At 36.3% G+C, this 16940-nt stretch overlaps 1 protein-coding gene across 1 annotated transcript in view; it reads left to right on the plus strand.

Moving 5' to 3' along the window:
* The window catches only part of PIK3C3 (phosphatidylinositol 3-kinase catalytic subunit type 3), a 142534-nt gene that overhangs the window by 64656 nt on the left and 60938 nt on the right, over window positions 1-16940 (plus strand). Inside the window, exons 12-15 of the mRNA XM_003995149.6 lie at window positions 943-1033; window positions 7168-7235; window positions 13604-13709; window positions 15216-15332. Of these exons, the coding sequence (XP_003995198.1) occupies window positions 943-1033; window positions 7168-7235; window positions 13604-13709; window positions 15216-15332 (382 nt within the window). The remainder of the gene's footprint in view (window positions 1-942; window positions 1034-7167; window positions 7236-13603; window positions 13710-15215; window positions 15333-16940) is intronic.

Below are 16940 nucleotides of genomic sequence, written 5' to 3' on the forward strand. Positions count from 1 at the left end.
ATCTCTAATTTAGAAATGAAGGACGGAGCAAGAAGTTAATTGTCCAGAGTCTTATATCCTACAAATGGTAGAGTTGACTCTAAAGCCCACGTTCTTTCTACTTTGCCATTTTAGTTTCCATAAAATCTTAAAGAATTTGAGACAAATAGGAACCTTTGGGTGAGAAACCTGAGGCTCAGTGATGAAAATTATTTTGTGAAGGTCATGAGATTTGTTAATGACAGATGAGGTCTAGAATTCAGATTTCCTGAATTAGTCCAATGATTACAATTATCCTATGGGCTTAAGTTTGTGTTTTTGAATTTTTCACTATGATTATGATACTGCTGTTTTTATCTTCTGTGTTTCATTTGAAGAAGAACAGAAAAACGGGAAAGATCATTTTTTTTTCTTCTATCGTCTGCTTTATATTTTTTGTTTTTAAAAGAACAGACCCTTGACTTTGTCTTCCACTGTACATTGGAGTCAAGTCATGCTTATTTACCTTCTTCCTTACTTCTGCCACCTAGAATATTTTCTTAGAAGCCTGTTAAGATTTTACAATGTAATGTAAGCTGTAATTGAGTATTTCCCAATTATGGTCTGCTGCTCACTAACTTCTATATTTTGTAAAAAGATAAAAAAAGAGATGGGCTGCTCTTGTGGGCAGAAATGTTTGGGAAATGGTGGTTTAAATTAAAATGGGCTTTTTAAAAAACTACAGTACTTATCAAAAACCTTTAATATGCCAGCTTGCACAAAAATCTTCCGAGAGGACTGTGGCCCATATTTGTTGACTATAGGCTTTTTCCAGGCTATGTGACTCTAGTGTTGCACACAACATGCTTTAGGAAGTGATGCTTTAACCAGACAGAGCTGAGGTGAACTATGCTAAAAAATGTATATCTTCTCTTATAGGCAGAGTATTTTACCTATCAGTTATATCTCCTATTACTTTTTCAGCTCCCAAATTATAACCAGCCCTCTTCCTCCAGTGTCTTCCCCTCCTCCTGCATCCAAAACAAAAGACAGTTCAGATGGTGAAAATCTAGAGGTGAGTACAAAGCTTTTCAAGTTTCCTACAGGAGAAATCTTATAAGATTTCAAATGAACATTTTATGTTGGTCTTTAAAACATTGATTTTGATTAATAAACAAAATATTACAACCTTATTAAATAACTTGTTTTATGATGTATGTTTATGACTTTCTTCTCAGCAAAAAGTGCCAGATAGTCTTCAATTCAAGGCATTTTATTGGTGCTTTGGGCATATAAATGGATTAATGAGAAATGTGAAAATAAACTGGGCGTAAATATTTTATTAAGGAAACTCAGAATATTTATTGTTAACATTTATGAATATTACTGTAATTGTCGGTATTTGTGATTACATTGTAGAAATGTATGACTTTGATACTGGGACTTTTATACTAAGTAGCTGTTTTTAACTCATAGAGAAAAATTAAGTGAAGTTCTTCTAAATAAGTAGACTGATTTTTGAGGTAAAATAGGCCAAATAGGCTAGCACTACTCTGAAAGGTACTTTTGGAAGTACATTTGCAGAAGCTGATGTAGTATGTTGTTGAATTTCTCCCCAAGACTTCTAATTTGAGAAGAACTTTTCACATCTCTGATGTTGAAAACAAATAGTACATGCTTTGATACTAGAAAGTTCAGCTAATTTTTTTTTAATATATATCATATTGCTTTTAGTCCGATTTTAGGAGTTAATGTTGATGAGTGCATTATTCCTGTTTTTATTACTGTTAACCAGAGTTTGATATCTGCCTACCTTTTGATATAATAGGAAATATTTAAAAAAGAATTTTACATTATAGGATCATAGAATATTTAGGGGAGCCCTTTAAATAAAGAACCATTTAGCTCCAGTTTAATTGTTTTGCCTTTTCAAAGCTAAGGTACTGATAGATTGATTCAATAATTCATCCTTTCACACACTTTTTTAAAAAAAGTTTATTATTTTTAAAATTTTCATTTTTTATATTAAATTTTTTTTAGATTTTAAATGTAAATTAAAACTTTTAAATTAATTTAATTTTTTTATATTAAAAATTTTTTAAATTTTATTTACTTTTAAAAAAAAAATTTTTTTTTCAACGTTTATTTATTTTTGGGACAGAGAGAGACAGAGCATGAACAGGGGAGGGGCAGAGAGAGAGGGAGACACAGAATCGGAAACAGGCTCCAGGCTCCGAGCCATCAGCCCAGAGCCTGACGCGGGGCTCGAACTCCCGGACCGCGAGATCGTGACCTGGCTGAAGTCGGACGCTTAACCGACTGCGCCACCCAGGCGCCCCAAATTTTATTTACTTTTGAGAGAGAGAGAGAGTGTGTGAGCAGGGGAGGGACAGAGAGAGACACACACACAGAATCTGAAGCAGGCTGCAGGCTTTGAGCTGTCAGCACAGAGCCTGACGTGGGGCTCAAACTCATGAACCATGAGATCATGACCTGAGCCGAAAGAAGTTGGATGCCTAACCAACTGAGCCACCCGAGCGTCCTTTAAGTTTATTTATTTTGAGAGAGAGAGACTGGGAGAGAAAGAATCCCAAGCAGGGTCTGCACTGTCAATGTGGATCCTGATGCGGGTTTCGAACTCATGAGCCCTAAGATCATTACCTGAGCTGAAACCAAAAGTCAGATGCTTAATCGACAGACACCTAGGCACCCCTCACACATATTTTTTAAGCTCTTATTATGTACCAGAAACTATTCAAGGTGTGAGGGATGGTGCAAGAGAGAACAAAAGAGTCAAAATCTTTGTCTTCATGGAGCTTATATTCTGGTGTTTAGGCTGATGATAGTGATACTTATATATAGTAGAAAAGATAATAATATCTACTTTTTAAGGAAAAAATAAATCAGAGAGGGATGATTAGGGGGTGTTGGGGTGGGGCTAGACAGTTGTGATTTTGAAAAGCGGTCAGGGAAGGCCTCCCTGAAAAAAGTAACATCTTTTGTAAAGGTGATAGAGGTGAGGGAACAACCATGTGGATGGTCTGGGGAGAGGAGCATGTGAGGCAGAGGGAACAGCCAGTATAGAGGCTAGAGCTTAAGTGTGTGAGGAAGAGCAGAGGATGCCTAGCTCCAGATTGTGAGCAGAAGGGAGCATGGGAGAAGAATGAGTCCAAGAAAGAGCGGGAGATTAGCCATGCAGGGCCTTGTAAGCCATGTTACCAAATGACTTTTACTGAGAAGCTATTAAAATAATCCACATAAGACTTATTGGTGGCTTAAACTAGGATAGTTTACATTGAAGAGTGTGTGAGGTGATTGGATTCTGAATGTTATATTCAGAATACAGTTGTACACACTGTCATAGTTTTTACATATTTCTGATTCCTTCTCTTGTGAAAGAAGGTATATTCCCCAATTTTTGGGTACACCATTGTACATGTCTGTTTGACCTGTTATTACGTAGTGATTAAGCCATTCTGCCTTTTCTCAGCTGAATAGTTTCTTAAAGGGTTTATGTAATTCAAGCTTTCCCAGAAAGCACTGGGACTTATTTTGAGTACTTTTTCCCTCCCCTTTCCTGTATTGCTCCCAGCAGAGTAATAATGCTGTACATGCAGTCATCCCCTTTAAGGTACTTCTAAATGATTAAGTGTTTAGAGATGTCTAGGTATTACTATCTGACCAAGCTGAAATTCCCTCTCTTATCACTGCAGATACTAACATTCTTGTCTTCTCTTTGGCACTTGAGGAGTGTCTTGCCTTTTCCCATCATTCCTTTCCCTGTTCTTAGAGTTTTAGGAAACCACTATGCATGTCTGGCCAAATGTTAGAAACAAAATAGAAACTCAGTTAATCTAATTGCTCAAATATGGTCATTTTCCATAAATTCCCTGGATTCTTGAAAAGAAGATATATTCCCCAATTGTTGGGTACACTATTGTACATTTATCACTAGAACCAGCTTGAAGTTTTTCTGTGTTTGATATCTTAAGAATTAGGGTAAAAATACCCCTGTATCATGGTAGAATTGTTAATTTCTCCTTTTTGCCCCCTGTTGATGTTTGCTTTAAATATTTTGAAACTGTTTTATTAGGTGCATTTGAGTAAATTGATTCTTTTTTCACTGTTTATTAGTGACCTCCTTTATATTTAATCATATTATTTGCCTTAAAGTCTGTTTTGTTTGATAGTAATGGAACTTCGTCTTGATCAGTGTTCACTGGTACACTTTTCAGTCCTTTCATTTGAGTTTTTCTCTGGAAAGCGTATAGCTAGAGTTTGTTTTTCAATCCTGTTTAACACTATTATCTTTTAACTGGAGGTTTTACCCCATTTTTATTGTGTTTAGAGCTCTATTTGGATTTATTTCCTCATCTTATGTGTTGGTACTTTTCTCTCCTTAAATATTTTTTCCTTGCCTCTATTTGGCTGGATCCCCCTCCTATCCTTAACGTGGAGGTTATATTGTCTTTATCAATTCTTTAACTGTGCTAGATATTTTAACATCCATCTTTTAAATTTGGCATAAGAAGTATTATCCTCCTCCAAAACAGTGTACCTCTTTACTTGTATGTCACTTTTACCCAGTGACTCAGTCCTATCTTATTTAATTCCCTAATTAGATAATATTATTGTTGTAAACAGTAGTAATAAGTATTTAGAGGTATTTATCTGTGTTCTTATTTACTGTTTCTTTTTATATCTTTGACCTTTAATAGGAGATCATTTTTTTCCCTAAAGCACATTTTTTTCTAGTTGTTTTAAAATTTTAAAAATTGCTCACCTAAATTGAGTTTAAAAATTAATAGTACATATATATGTACTAGCAAAAAGTACATTTGTTTCACAAATATTTTTATATTTAATTCTTCCCTGTTTATGCTCTGTAAATCATTTTTTAATGAAAATAGCACACTGTCAAGTGAAATATGTGTTCTCTATTCAAGTATATTTATAAAACTATATAAGACCATAATGTCCTTCTCAGAAAGCCAGAGATAAACTTTAGGCTTAGATTCTACCTGTTACATACATGGATTCAGTATTATGGCTTTCTGGTTGAGGCATTTCCTTACTGGACATTTAAATGTTGCCCATTTAAAATCTAGTGCTGAGGTTTTAGCTCTAAAATTAGATAAAAATCTTGCCACTTCTGACAGCATCTGGCATATCTGCTTTATGATAACAACCTTTTATTACTAGAGCTTACTTTCTGAAATACCCCTACCACATAGACACTTCTAGTCTGTTGATCTCTACCCCTTTTTTTGTTCATCAGCCCCCTTCAATATTTGCTTTCCTCCGAATACAGCTTTTATCCCTTGGCTCAGCATTTTAGTCATTTTTTTTAATTAGTACCTTCAGTTCCCCTAGTGAAATCTCAGCTCTTGATAAGGCTACTTACCTAATTGCTTTATACCTGAATATTGCTGAAGAAAAGCACATAGCCTAGCATGTTGGCATTACTCTAAATTCATGATCATAGACATCAGGTGGGCACTCAATGCTGTCGGCCATCTTACATTTCTCTCAGTGGGTTGGGTCGCTCTCCCTGCTCTGCAGTGACTCCTTCCTACTTTTTCTACTCTGTTCTTCATGCCCTGCCTCACACTTAATGGAAACAAATAGAAGTCGCTAGGTAAGAATGGTCTCAATTTCCCATCACCAGGATTTACAGAATCCTTTTCCATCCTTTCCTTCTGTTTTCTTACACAGAAGAAATATAACTCCCTTCAAAGATACATTCTCTTCTTTTCCTGGTAGAAATATTCAAATATGTCAGTATCTCTTATCTGAAAAATTCAAAAATGAAACAAAACAAAACAAAAAAAACTCTTGACACCATATCCTTGACACCAGCACCTTTATGATCAAGCTTCTAAAAGGAGTTGTTTGTACAAAGTGACTCTTCTTCCTTTCTTTCCATTCTTTAATCCACATCATTCTGGCCTTGGCTTCCCATCTTTATATCAAAACTTACTTTGCTAAAGTGGGAAATGACTTTAATTTTTGTGGTTATATATACTTCTCAGTTCCTCTTTGTAGTATTCAGCAAAGTAAATGGCTCCCTTCTTGAAGGACACTTCTCATGGTTTAGATGATACTGTACAGCCCATGTTTTCCTCCTCACTTCTCTGGCTGCGCCTTCTCAGTTCCCTTTGTCAGCACTTTCTCTGCTGCCTGACATTTTAATGTTCCTCAAGGTCTCAATTTATACTCTTGCCCCAGGCAGTACTGATAAACTCAAATTTATATGTCTTGCACATTTCTCTCATCTGAGTTTTAGATTCATATATCCAGAAACCTACTTGATCTCCTTTATATATCCGACAGGCATTTCAAAGTTAATATTTCAAAATACAACTCTTTCCCCACACTCCAACCTGTTCCTCAGTTGGAATTTCCATCTGTGAAGTAGCAGATCAGCCCATTTGTTAAACCTATACATTTGGAAGTTACTGTCCATTCTTTTCCTTCCTTCTTCCTTTCCGTCAGCAACTCTTATTAATTATACTTCCCAAATGTTTTAAAAATCTGTTTTTTCCTCTCCATCTTCATTCTCAAGGTTCACTTTTGCAGACTACTGTAATAAGCATCCTAACTGATCTCAGGCCTATACTTCTCAGAGCAGCTGGAGTCATTTTCATAAAATAGAAATCAGATCATCTCATTCTTCTGCCTAAGACCTTTTGTTCGGTATCCATTGCTTTGCAGACAAAATCCATACTCAGTAGTATGACCTTAAAGGTCTTGCACAATTGGGCTTTGCCTGCCTTTTCAGCCTCCTTTACTTTCATGTTCACCATATTTAGCTCTACCAGGCCTCTTTAAAATTTCTTTAACAGTCAAGTTTAGGGCCCCTGTACATAGTGTCATTTTGGTCTTGCCTAATATCACATCCCCATTGCTGCCTTTTCTGACCTCCTGTGATCTGAATTATTCCTCTGACTTTCTTTGATGTCTGTCCTCCACGAAGTGTTAAACTCTAGTAGGACAAGTAACTCTGTGAACTGTGATGTCGTTAGCCTCTCATATTCTGCCTGATTGAGAATAAATATTAGATGAAGGGATGGTGGGATAGATGGATGTGTGAAAATCTGATCTGTGACGAGATATGTAGATCAAAACGATAGAGAAACATAGACTCTCTTCTTTCCTTCTTGTTATTAGCAGATGGTAATAAATATACATTTCTTTTAATTCTTTCAGCAAGATCTCTGTACCTTCTTGATATCAAGAGCCTGCAAAAACTCAACACTGGCTAATTATTTATACTGGTATGTGAAATAATTTTCTGTTTATTTTCTTATTACTGGTGAGGACTATTTTTTCCTCCATACTATAAACATAAAGGCAGTTTAAAATAAGGTATAAGAAGTCATCAAAAGCCTAAGTGTAGTACTTACATCTCTCTGGCTGTGCTTCTTTACAACTGTGCTCGTGGAAATGCTTGTTGGCACCACTGTTTGTCTTCCCTTTACTGATTTGCCACGATCTAAGATAAAACTGGGTAATGGTTTTGCAGTTTGATGTCTGTTTGCCTTTTATGCTATTTAAGTAAAGTATGATACATCACAGTCCTTCAGGAGTGTGTATTTTCACATTGTTTAACAAAACATTGGAATCATGCAAACACAGGAAGTTGGAATTTGAAGTTACCTCTCTCATAAATGAAGAAACTGAGGCAGAGAGAGGCATGATGTAACTCAACTGGGTAGAACCTCAGTTAGAATTAGATCATTTACTTAGCACTTTGCCATTTATAGAATACTTTCAGTGACCTTTTCTCACTTGTTCCCATGAAGTTAAATAGGGCAAGTAGAAGTATCTGTATTTTACATGAGAAAGGTTCCCTTTTGAGTTGAAGGAAGAGAAACTAAGGCCATAGAAAGTTTGACTGACTTCCTGAGACACAAGTAATATGAGGCTTGGCTTCCTTTATCTGTCACAGGATATTAAAGTGTAAAGGACAAGTAGCTTAAGCCCCAGTGAGTAATATATTGGTTAAATGAAAGAAGGCACAATGTTTAAACACTAGACAAGAGAGACTTATCCAGTTTTGTAGAGCAAATGAAGGTCCAAGCCAGCTGGGCCAGCCTTACCTGAAGCCTTCTGTACATTCAGAAATGTTTAAACTTATTGACATACTGGATAGTATTTAACTATGGAAATTATCTCTGATCTAAAATACTCCTTGACTGTGTTTGTTTAAACAGTAGAAATGAATAGATACCCATTTTGAAAACTCATTATTTTTGAAGTATAATGAGGCATTTTGCTTTCCATGAAGAAATGAAACAAAATACTGTCTTGTTTTAGACTGAGTTTGGAGAACTGTGCTGTAGATCAAATCAAGCCTTAACTTCATTCCCCCATTCTCCAAACATAATGTTATTTATTTTTTTTTTTTAAATTTTTTTTCAACTTTTTAAAATTTATTTTTGGGACAGAGAGAGACAAAGCATGAACGGGGGAGGGGCAGAGAGAGAGGGAGACACAGAATCGGAAACGGGCTCCAGGCTCCGAGCCGTCAGCCCAGAGCCTGATGCGGGGCTCGAACTCACGGACCGCGAGATCGTGACCTGGCCGAAGTCGGACGCTTAACCGACTGCGCCACCCAGGCGCCCCAAACATAATGTTATTTTGGACACTGCCCTTGTAGCCAAGAAATAGGCAACTAAATCAGAGGACTCTTATACAAACATAGCTGTCCATTATGGACATAAACAGTAAATAATTGTTTAGTTTTAACCTTTATGGTTCCTTTTATGATGAAGAAAAACTGCTATCAACAATTGTAACTAAATTTGTCTCCCCCCTCCCCCCCCCATGCTTTGGAACCTGTACTTTTTTTTTCCCTATTGATCTTAGTAATGGAAAGAAAAATAGTTCCTACTTTTGTTTTATCAGTGTAATATAATATTCATAAAACTACATTTCTTTCACAGTAATTTTCAGTATGTCCTTAAAAAACACCCACAGAATGTTTTGTCTAGTTGTTAATCACCATTTTTATTTTGAAAAGTTTACTTGGAAATTCACATATTAACAAATACCTATTTCTTTGTAATGTAATCTCTTGCTTCCTAATGTTCTCCATGTTCCAATCTAATTTCTTAAATGTGTGTCTATTCACTGGTGTTATGGAAAATTTCCTCATGAGCATCTAAGTAAATATTTAAAAGGAAATAAAAAAAAATGTAGCACTCAGCATGTTGCTGAGTTTTTGAGTAAGTACTTACAAGCTTCTCAGGTATTTTTAAATTAAGTTTTAATTTTTTAAGTCATTTACTTAAAAATACCTTTATAGGTATTTTTGTTTTCTCGCACTATCTATAAAGAGTTTTCTCTGGCTCAGAATTTATAGTCTAGAGTAGTCACTATTGTAAGAGCTATGTGTGCATATACTGATTAAATGGTGTTTTAAAATTCTGTATTCAGATTTAATTGGAGACCAGATTTCATTGTAGAATCTCAAGTTAGTTGTGATAGAAACTTTGATCTCTTATTTCAAGTAGGAAAATTTTCAAACCATTTTGAAAACAGCTAAACAATAGGAACCCTGTTAGAGGAACAATTTCCAACAAGGCAGTAGCTTCCATTCAGAAAGAGTGCTTTTTTTTTTCTCCATAGACGATAAACAAAGTGCAACTCCAACTCCCAGTCTTATAAGCATTCCATCAAACTTAGATTTGATTTGTGTTTTCCTGCTATATCTCTGATTCATTGAAGCAATAGCATGTGCTGTGTCTGTTCCTTCTCAGAGGAGTAATTGTTTTTCCTGTAGTTACAGTCTGCATATTACATATTCAGAAATACTCACAGGGAGGAAAAAGCTATTGATGGGGGCTTCTGACGTTGGTAGACACTGCTTTTGTGATTGTTGGGTGAAAACATGGAAAATAATTTCAGTACTTGGTTTAAAATGATCATTCTCTTCCTTTGAACATGGACAAAATAGTATAAAAATATTAATCAAATGTAACATTTCAAGGCCTCTCACTCTAAGCGTACTCTTATTATATAACATAACAATTTTAATTGATTGTGCTGTTTTCTTCTGAACATTTTGAATTTCCTTTTTCATTTGTTGCCTTTCCAGTGATTTAAATGGGATTCCTGCTATAGCTGAATCCTTAGGGGCCTATAGTTGTACAGACAATCCTTTTAAAATGAATAGTGTCAACCTTTTAAGCCACAGAGGGGAGTTATAGTCTCCAATCTGTAAAGTGTTAGGCATCAGGATCTATAAATCGTTCCACTTTTTTATTTTTATAGCTATTCCAGTATGTCGAAATTGAAAGTAAACTTTGGATGCTTTGACATGTTTTTCTATGACTGTTAAGACCTTTCAAGGTAATAAAGGTTATTTACCTCACAAAATGAAATTGCCAGGAAGCAGGTAGCCCACTGATGTCATCTTACAATGGGTACCTGGACAGTTTTGTCTGCATTTCTACTTGAAGATGATAGGTTTCAAGGGAATACCTTAGACTGCTTTGTAGAATCTACTTACTGCTGTGACCAGAAGATTCAGAAATGATTCAAATCTACGTCTTTTAGTCTTGATCTAAATTTGTCCTTCATATATAATTGTCATGATATAAATGACACTGTCATCTGTATTTTAGATGGACTTTTCTTTTTGTAGAAGAACGTTGGCTTGGAAGAGTTTTGACCTTTATCATGAGCACCAATGTAGACCCTCAGTCAAAGGAAATAGCTGTGACCATTGTGTGTTTACTTGGTGGTCAGGGAGACCTGAACAAAGCAATGGCTATATGTTCTGGTTATCTGTATTGTTCATTTGGAAGTGAATTTCTGTGTAAACACACAGAAAAAGACAATTAATATACTAAGGTGATGGAGATAGGGACTTTAAAAGATGGGAAGTTTTGGATAGGTTTTGAATAGGAGTGTGTTGGCAGTTTTATAGTTTAGAATCACTGTCTATTTAACACTCCTAGGTAGTGTCCTGAAATGACCAAACATTTTGGAATACTGTGAATAGGAAATAGGAGTTTATCTTAACTGTTCTAGCTTATTCATCTACAACAGAGCTGTCCAATGAAACTTTCTGCAGTGATGGAAATTATCTATAATGCTGCACATACGGCTACTGAACACCTGAAATGTAGAATGTGTGATTGAAACACTACATTTTTAATTTTGTTTGATTTTAATTAATTTTACTAGTATAAATACTATTTAGTCATATGTATCCTGTGGCTCTAGAAGGCTTCCTTGATTCAAGATTAAAGAACGCCTTCTTGAATTTTTGGCTTAGAACTTCTGTTGGGAACATGATATGGTGGCTGTAAGGTCATGGTTCAGTTCTTCATTCCACTTTACAGAAAATTCTAGGTTGTGCAACTCTACGACTTCAGAACAGCTGCTATTATCATGGTAAACCATTGCACTGGTTGGCTAATAGAGGAGGTAGAGAGGCTTTTACTTTTATCAGTCCTTAAAATTTTTCTGTGTGTAGGACTATTAGGGGTGTATCCGGGGCTGCTGAAAAATTTTAAGATATGGCATATGGCATCAGTTTCTTTGTAATCTATGAAGGGAACTAAGAGTTAAACACATGAAACGGTGATGAGCTAGGTAACATCAGCACAAGTTGTCTGAGAGGCCAGGCCTATTCTAGGAAATCAGAGAAGAGTGAACTCGTCAGGGTCTGTGAAGACTTCCTAGAAGAGATCAAGTGTCTCCTGTACTTGAAGGGTGAGTAGAATATGGAAAGGTGGAGACTGGAAGGTCTTTCTGGAAATTCCTACAACATGAGCAAGAGCACCAAGTGGGTGCATACTAGGAGTGGTTAGGGGACTGACCTGACTGCAGTGTGTGTGCATACATTGAGGATAGTGGACGTTTGAACCAGATGCTTGGGGCCACAGAAACTGTTTTAAAATAGTCAAGGGGCACCTGCGTGGCTCAGTCGGTTAAGTGTCTGACTTGGGCTCAGGTTAGGATCTCATGGTTCGTGAGTTCGAACCGCATATTGGGCTCTGTGCTGACAGCTCAGAGAATCTGAAGCCTGCTTCAGATTCTCTCTCTGCCCTTTCCCTGCTCATGCTCTGTCTCTCTCTTTTTGTCAAAAATAAATATTAAAATTTAAAACGGTAGTCAAGAGGGAACCATTGATGTTTTTGTTAATACAGGTGGAACGTTATGAAGATAGTTTAAAGAAGAAAAATTTAGGGGGCTTCTGGGTGGCTCAGTCAGTTGAGTACCCAACTCTTGATTTTGGCTCAGGTCATGATCTCATGGTTGTGAGATCAAGTACCCTGTCCGCTCCACACGGAGGATGGAGCCTGCTTAAGATTCTCTTTCAGGGTACCTGGTTGGCTCAGTAGGTTAAGCGTCCGACTTCGGCTCAGGTCATGATCTCACGTTTCATGGGTTCAAGCCCGCATTGGGCTCTGTACTGACAACTCAGAGCTTGGAGCCTGCTTCAGGTTCTGTGTCTTCTTTTCTCTCTGCCCTTTCCCTGCTCGTGCTCTGTCTCTCTTTCTCAAAAATAAATAAATATTAAAAAATTGATCCACTGAAATCAATTTAAAGCCTCACAGTCTAGGATTTGTTAAAGAAAAATGAAATAGAACAGAGTAGCAAATATTAACATTGTTTATAGAGTATTTTTGAAACTTTTTTTCCGTTTTTTGGGCATCTGTGTGTACCCACATGGCTGTGTGTCCTGAGTTGTGATATAAAATGTGTTTGTTAGTATGGCTTGTTCCCATGAGAGGAGTTAGAAAACATTGGTGTCTGAGATCTAATTCAGATCAGTGGTTATATGACTTGGCAATTATATAAGCAGTTCGGGTGTAAAAATATATTAAAAATTTCTTTAACCCTCTAAAACCACAATTTTGTGATACACAAATTTATATATGATTATATATGGATTTTTGAGGAATGGGGAGATTGGATGGGAAAAAAAACATTTTTAAATTATTTTGAAAAAGTATGTAAATGAGAAGTTAGCTTCAGAGTAGTTTTCAAAATAAGAGAGCCATATGTAATACCAAAAGTATTACACAGATTATGAAAATATTGTTTGAGTTACTTGGTAGACATGGGAGCTTAGATGATTTCTGAGGATGGTAATGCTGTATGTACCATATAAAGTATTAGGAGAAAATGTTGGCATCAAAAGAACATCTAGGATATTATACAAATTAAGGCGTTATTGTTATTAATTTACTTTTTTATAAATGGTTGTATATGTGCCCTACTTTTCCACTTTTATTGTTTTTAAAATTTTTAAAGTTTATTTATTTTGAGAGAGAGAGAGAGAGAGAGAGAGAGAGAGAGAGAGACAGACAGACTGCATGTGTGTGAGGGAGGGGCAGAGAGAGAAGAAGAGAGAGAGAATCCTAACCAGGCTCCACACTATCAGCATGGAGCCCAATTCGGGACTTGAACTCCCAAACTGTGAGAGCCAAAATCAAGAGTCAGATGCTTAACTGTCTGAGCCACCCAGGTGCCCCTAATTGTCCACTTTTAAAGAGTGATGGAAGAATATGTTTCATTTCTTCCACTTATTTTTTGCAAATGTGAATTAATCAAGTTTTGTGGAAAAGAATATGTATTTACAAAATGAATCTGAGTGTCATTTCACCTCTTATGAATTTTTAAGGTATGTGATAGTGGAATGTGAAGATCAGGACACTCAGCAGAGAGATCCAAAGACCCATGAGATGTACTTAAATGTAATGAGACGATTCAGCCAAGCATTGTTGAAGGTAACCATTTAATGTAGGGGTTGCCAAAAACACCGTACATGGGCCAGATCTGGTCTGTTGCCTGTTTTGGTATGTCCCATGTGCTAAGGGTGGTTTTGATGTTTTTAAATGGTAGAAAAAACCAAAAAGAATAATATCTTGTGACATTTGAAAATTATGTAAAATTCAAATTTTGGTGTTCATATGTAAAATTTTATTGGAACATGATCATGTTCATTTGTTCTCATATTGTTTATGGCCACTTTTGCACTGCAATAACAGTTGTATAGTTGAAATGGAAACTGTATGGCCAACAAGACCTAAAGTGTTTCTTCCTTGATCTTTTACAGGAAGTTCGTTGACTTCTGATTTAATGAAATAAAACTATACATGTAACAAATTCCAGAACTTTGCTTTTTTATTTCCCTTTGTCTTTTCTATTTTGTTTATCAAGATAGGTACATTTTTAGAAATCTGAAAATGGTCATATTGCAGGTACTTACTACATAACTTATATTTTTGCTTCCTTAACGGTTGTTAAAATCTATGTAAAGCCATTTTCTCCTCTTAGGTGTTGTGATTCTTAAAGCACTGTGGCACAGTGCAGCCAGCAGAGGGTGCATGGGCAGTGAGAACTGCCACATCATTGATCTGTGATTTGCTACAGAAGTATATTACTTCACAGCATCTTTTATCTGCAGTTTCATGTTTCATGTTCTTAAAATTTTAAAGCACATCTTATTGAGCTCTTTGAGCCTAAACATTTCTATAGTTCTCAGAACTTCTCTGCATTTAGCTTATTGGCAGATAAGTACTTGGTTGTCTCTTCTAACGTCAGTCTGTCACAGCTTTTGTCATCTTGTGAAGAAATTTCATTTTCTCTGAGCTTAAATTTCCTCACTTTCAAAATGAGGATGATAACATTTGCTCTTATACTGATAAGCCACTCTTATCAGTTTATTGAGAAGATTAAATGAGAAAATGTATTTTATAATATTTTATGAACTGGGTATTCACTACATAAGACTTTATGGCATTTAATTTTTATAACTTACATTTTACGAAGCAAGCATGCATTATGTTGCTATTTGAGTGCTTTCCTTTTTTTTTTTTTTTCCCAGTAGAGTTTTCATTCCTTGAAGGTGATATTGTTTCTACCATATGCCCAGTGCATTTCTAAAGACATCATAGGCTTTCAGATACTTACTGAGTCAATGAGCGAATGCATTTTGGGTGAATGAATTCTATCTTATCACATGGTTGTATTTGAAAAAAAGTGCTGTTTTTGATAGATTAGTATTCGCTGAAGACTCAGATAATTTTCAACTTTGGAAGAGTTGGCAGTGTTTAAATAAGCTAGCAGTTTTCTCATTATCTCTGAATCAAGATAATTAATCTTTTTCAATTTCAGTTTGTATTGAAGTTTGTAGCTATTAGAAGAATAAATAAAGATCACCCATGCTATTAAAGAAACCCTGATCATTATGCTACACAGAACTAATTTTCCTTTCCTTTGAATCCCTTTAGGGTGATAAGTCTGTCAGAGTTATGCGTTCTTTACTGGCTGCTCAGCAAACGTTTGTAGATCGTTTGGTGCATCTAATGAAGGCAGTGCAGCGTGAAAGCGGAAATCGTAAGAAAAAGGTAAACCTATGGGCTTTGCTTTTTATTTTTGACTAATGATGTCTTGGTATCATAAAAATACTGAGTCCTGGTACTATCTTTTTGGGTTGATCTATTTTATGAAATTCTTATGCAATTATAATAATAGGAGGATTTATAAGTATTGATTATATACAGGATCCTGTTTTATGAATTTATATCTATATAGGTATAGATAGATAGATTTAATCCTCACAACAACTCTGTAAGTTAGATGATGCTATTATCTCAATTATAAGAACAAATAGGGGTAGAGGGGTTAAGTAATTTGTCTACCATCCTCAGCTAGTAAATATTATAGTTGGGGTTTGTTCCTAGGCATTCTAAGTCCATGTATATTTTTTAAGTTTATTTATTTATTTTGAGAGAGAGAGTGCAAGTGGGGGAGGGGCAGAGAGAGAGGGGAGACAGAGGATCCAAAGCGGGCTCTGTGCTGACAGCAGAAGGCCTGATGTGGGGGCTCAAACTCCCGAACCATGAGATCATGACCTGAGCTGAAGTTGGACGCTTAACTGACTGAGCCACCCAAGTGCCCCTCTATGTCCATATTTTTAATCTACAGTGCTTTATTGGGTCTCATTTTAGCATCTTAGCATCTTTGAATATAATCTGTTTGATGTGGAAAGGACCTGTACAGATCATTGATACTGGAAGCACTCTGAGAAAATGAAAGTCCAGAGTGACTTGCCCAAGGTTGCAGAATTAGTTGTTCGTGACCTCACTGGCTTTGCATCTGTTCTCATGGCTAGAACAGGGATCTTTCCATCAAGTAAGGCTTCTACTTGATGACAATAGATGAGTATTTGTTCTTCATATGTTGTTTTTCCTCATCACTAGCCCAAATGATGTGAAGGATTCACTCTGAAATCTTCTCTTTACCTAATCCCATCACAGGCAGATCTTTCTTAGTGATCTTTGTAAAAGAACACAACACACTTTACTGTTGTTCTTCAGACTTGTGAGAGGAAGGTGGAGAGAGGAAAAGGTGAAAAATTGAATCAGGAGTTCAAAGGCAGGGGATCAGCTGTAAAGAGAAATGCTAACAGATATGTGCGTAAGGAATAATATTCACAAGGTTAAGAAGGAGAAAATAGGCGGAAGAGAAACACATTTTTATTGAGATGACCTTTTTTTGTTGTTGCTGAGAAAAATAAGAAACCAAAGTTAAATAACTAAATCCCTACTGCTGTTCCTTCTGGAGCCGCTCTCCCCAGAGGTGCCTGTGTGAGGGAGCAATGTGATCCCACATACCCACCTGCAGGAATGTCTGTTCCTGTGGCTGTCAGTGTGGGGCATGGATTTCAACCAGCTTGTTTTTGTGTGGTGTGCTCTTCTTTTTGGCACACACATGAGTCTCTGGCTACACTTCAATTTTAGCTATCCTGGAGGATAACTGACTCCTTACCTATTTGAGGCATCGCTTAAAGCTTCCTGAAATAACTTTTGTTTTTACCACACAGCCTAATATTTAAAAAAAGTTTTTTTAATGTTTATTCATTTTTGAGAGAGAGACACAGAGTATGAGTCGGGGAGGGGCAGAGAGAGAGGGAAACACAGAATCTGAAGCAGGCTCCAGGCTCTGAGCTGTCA

This window comes from Felis catus, chromosome D3, assembly GCF_018350175.1.
Source record: "Felis catus isolate Fca126 chromosome D3, F.catus_Fca126_mat1.0, whole genome shotgun sequence".
In the NCBI taxonomy this organism is placed as follows: domain Eukaryota; kingdom Metazoa; phylum Chordata; class Mammalia; order Carnivora; family Felidae; genus Felis; species Felis catus.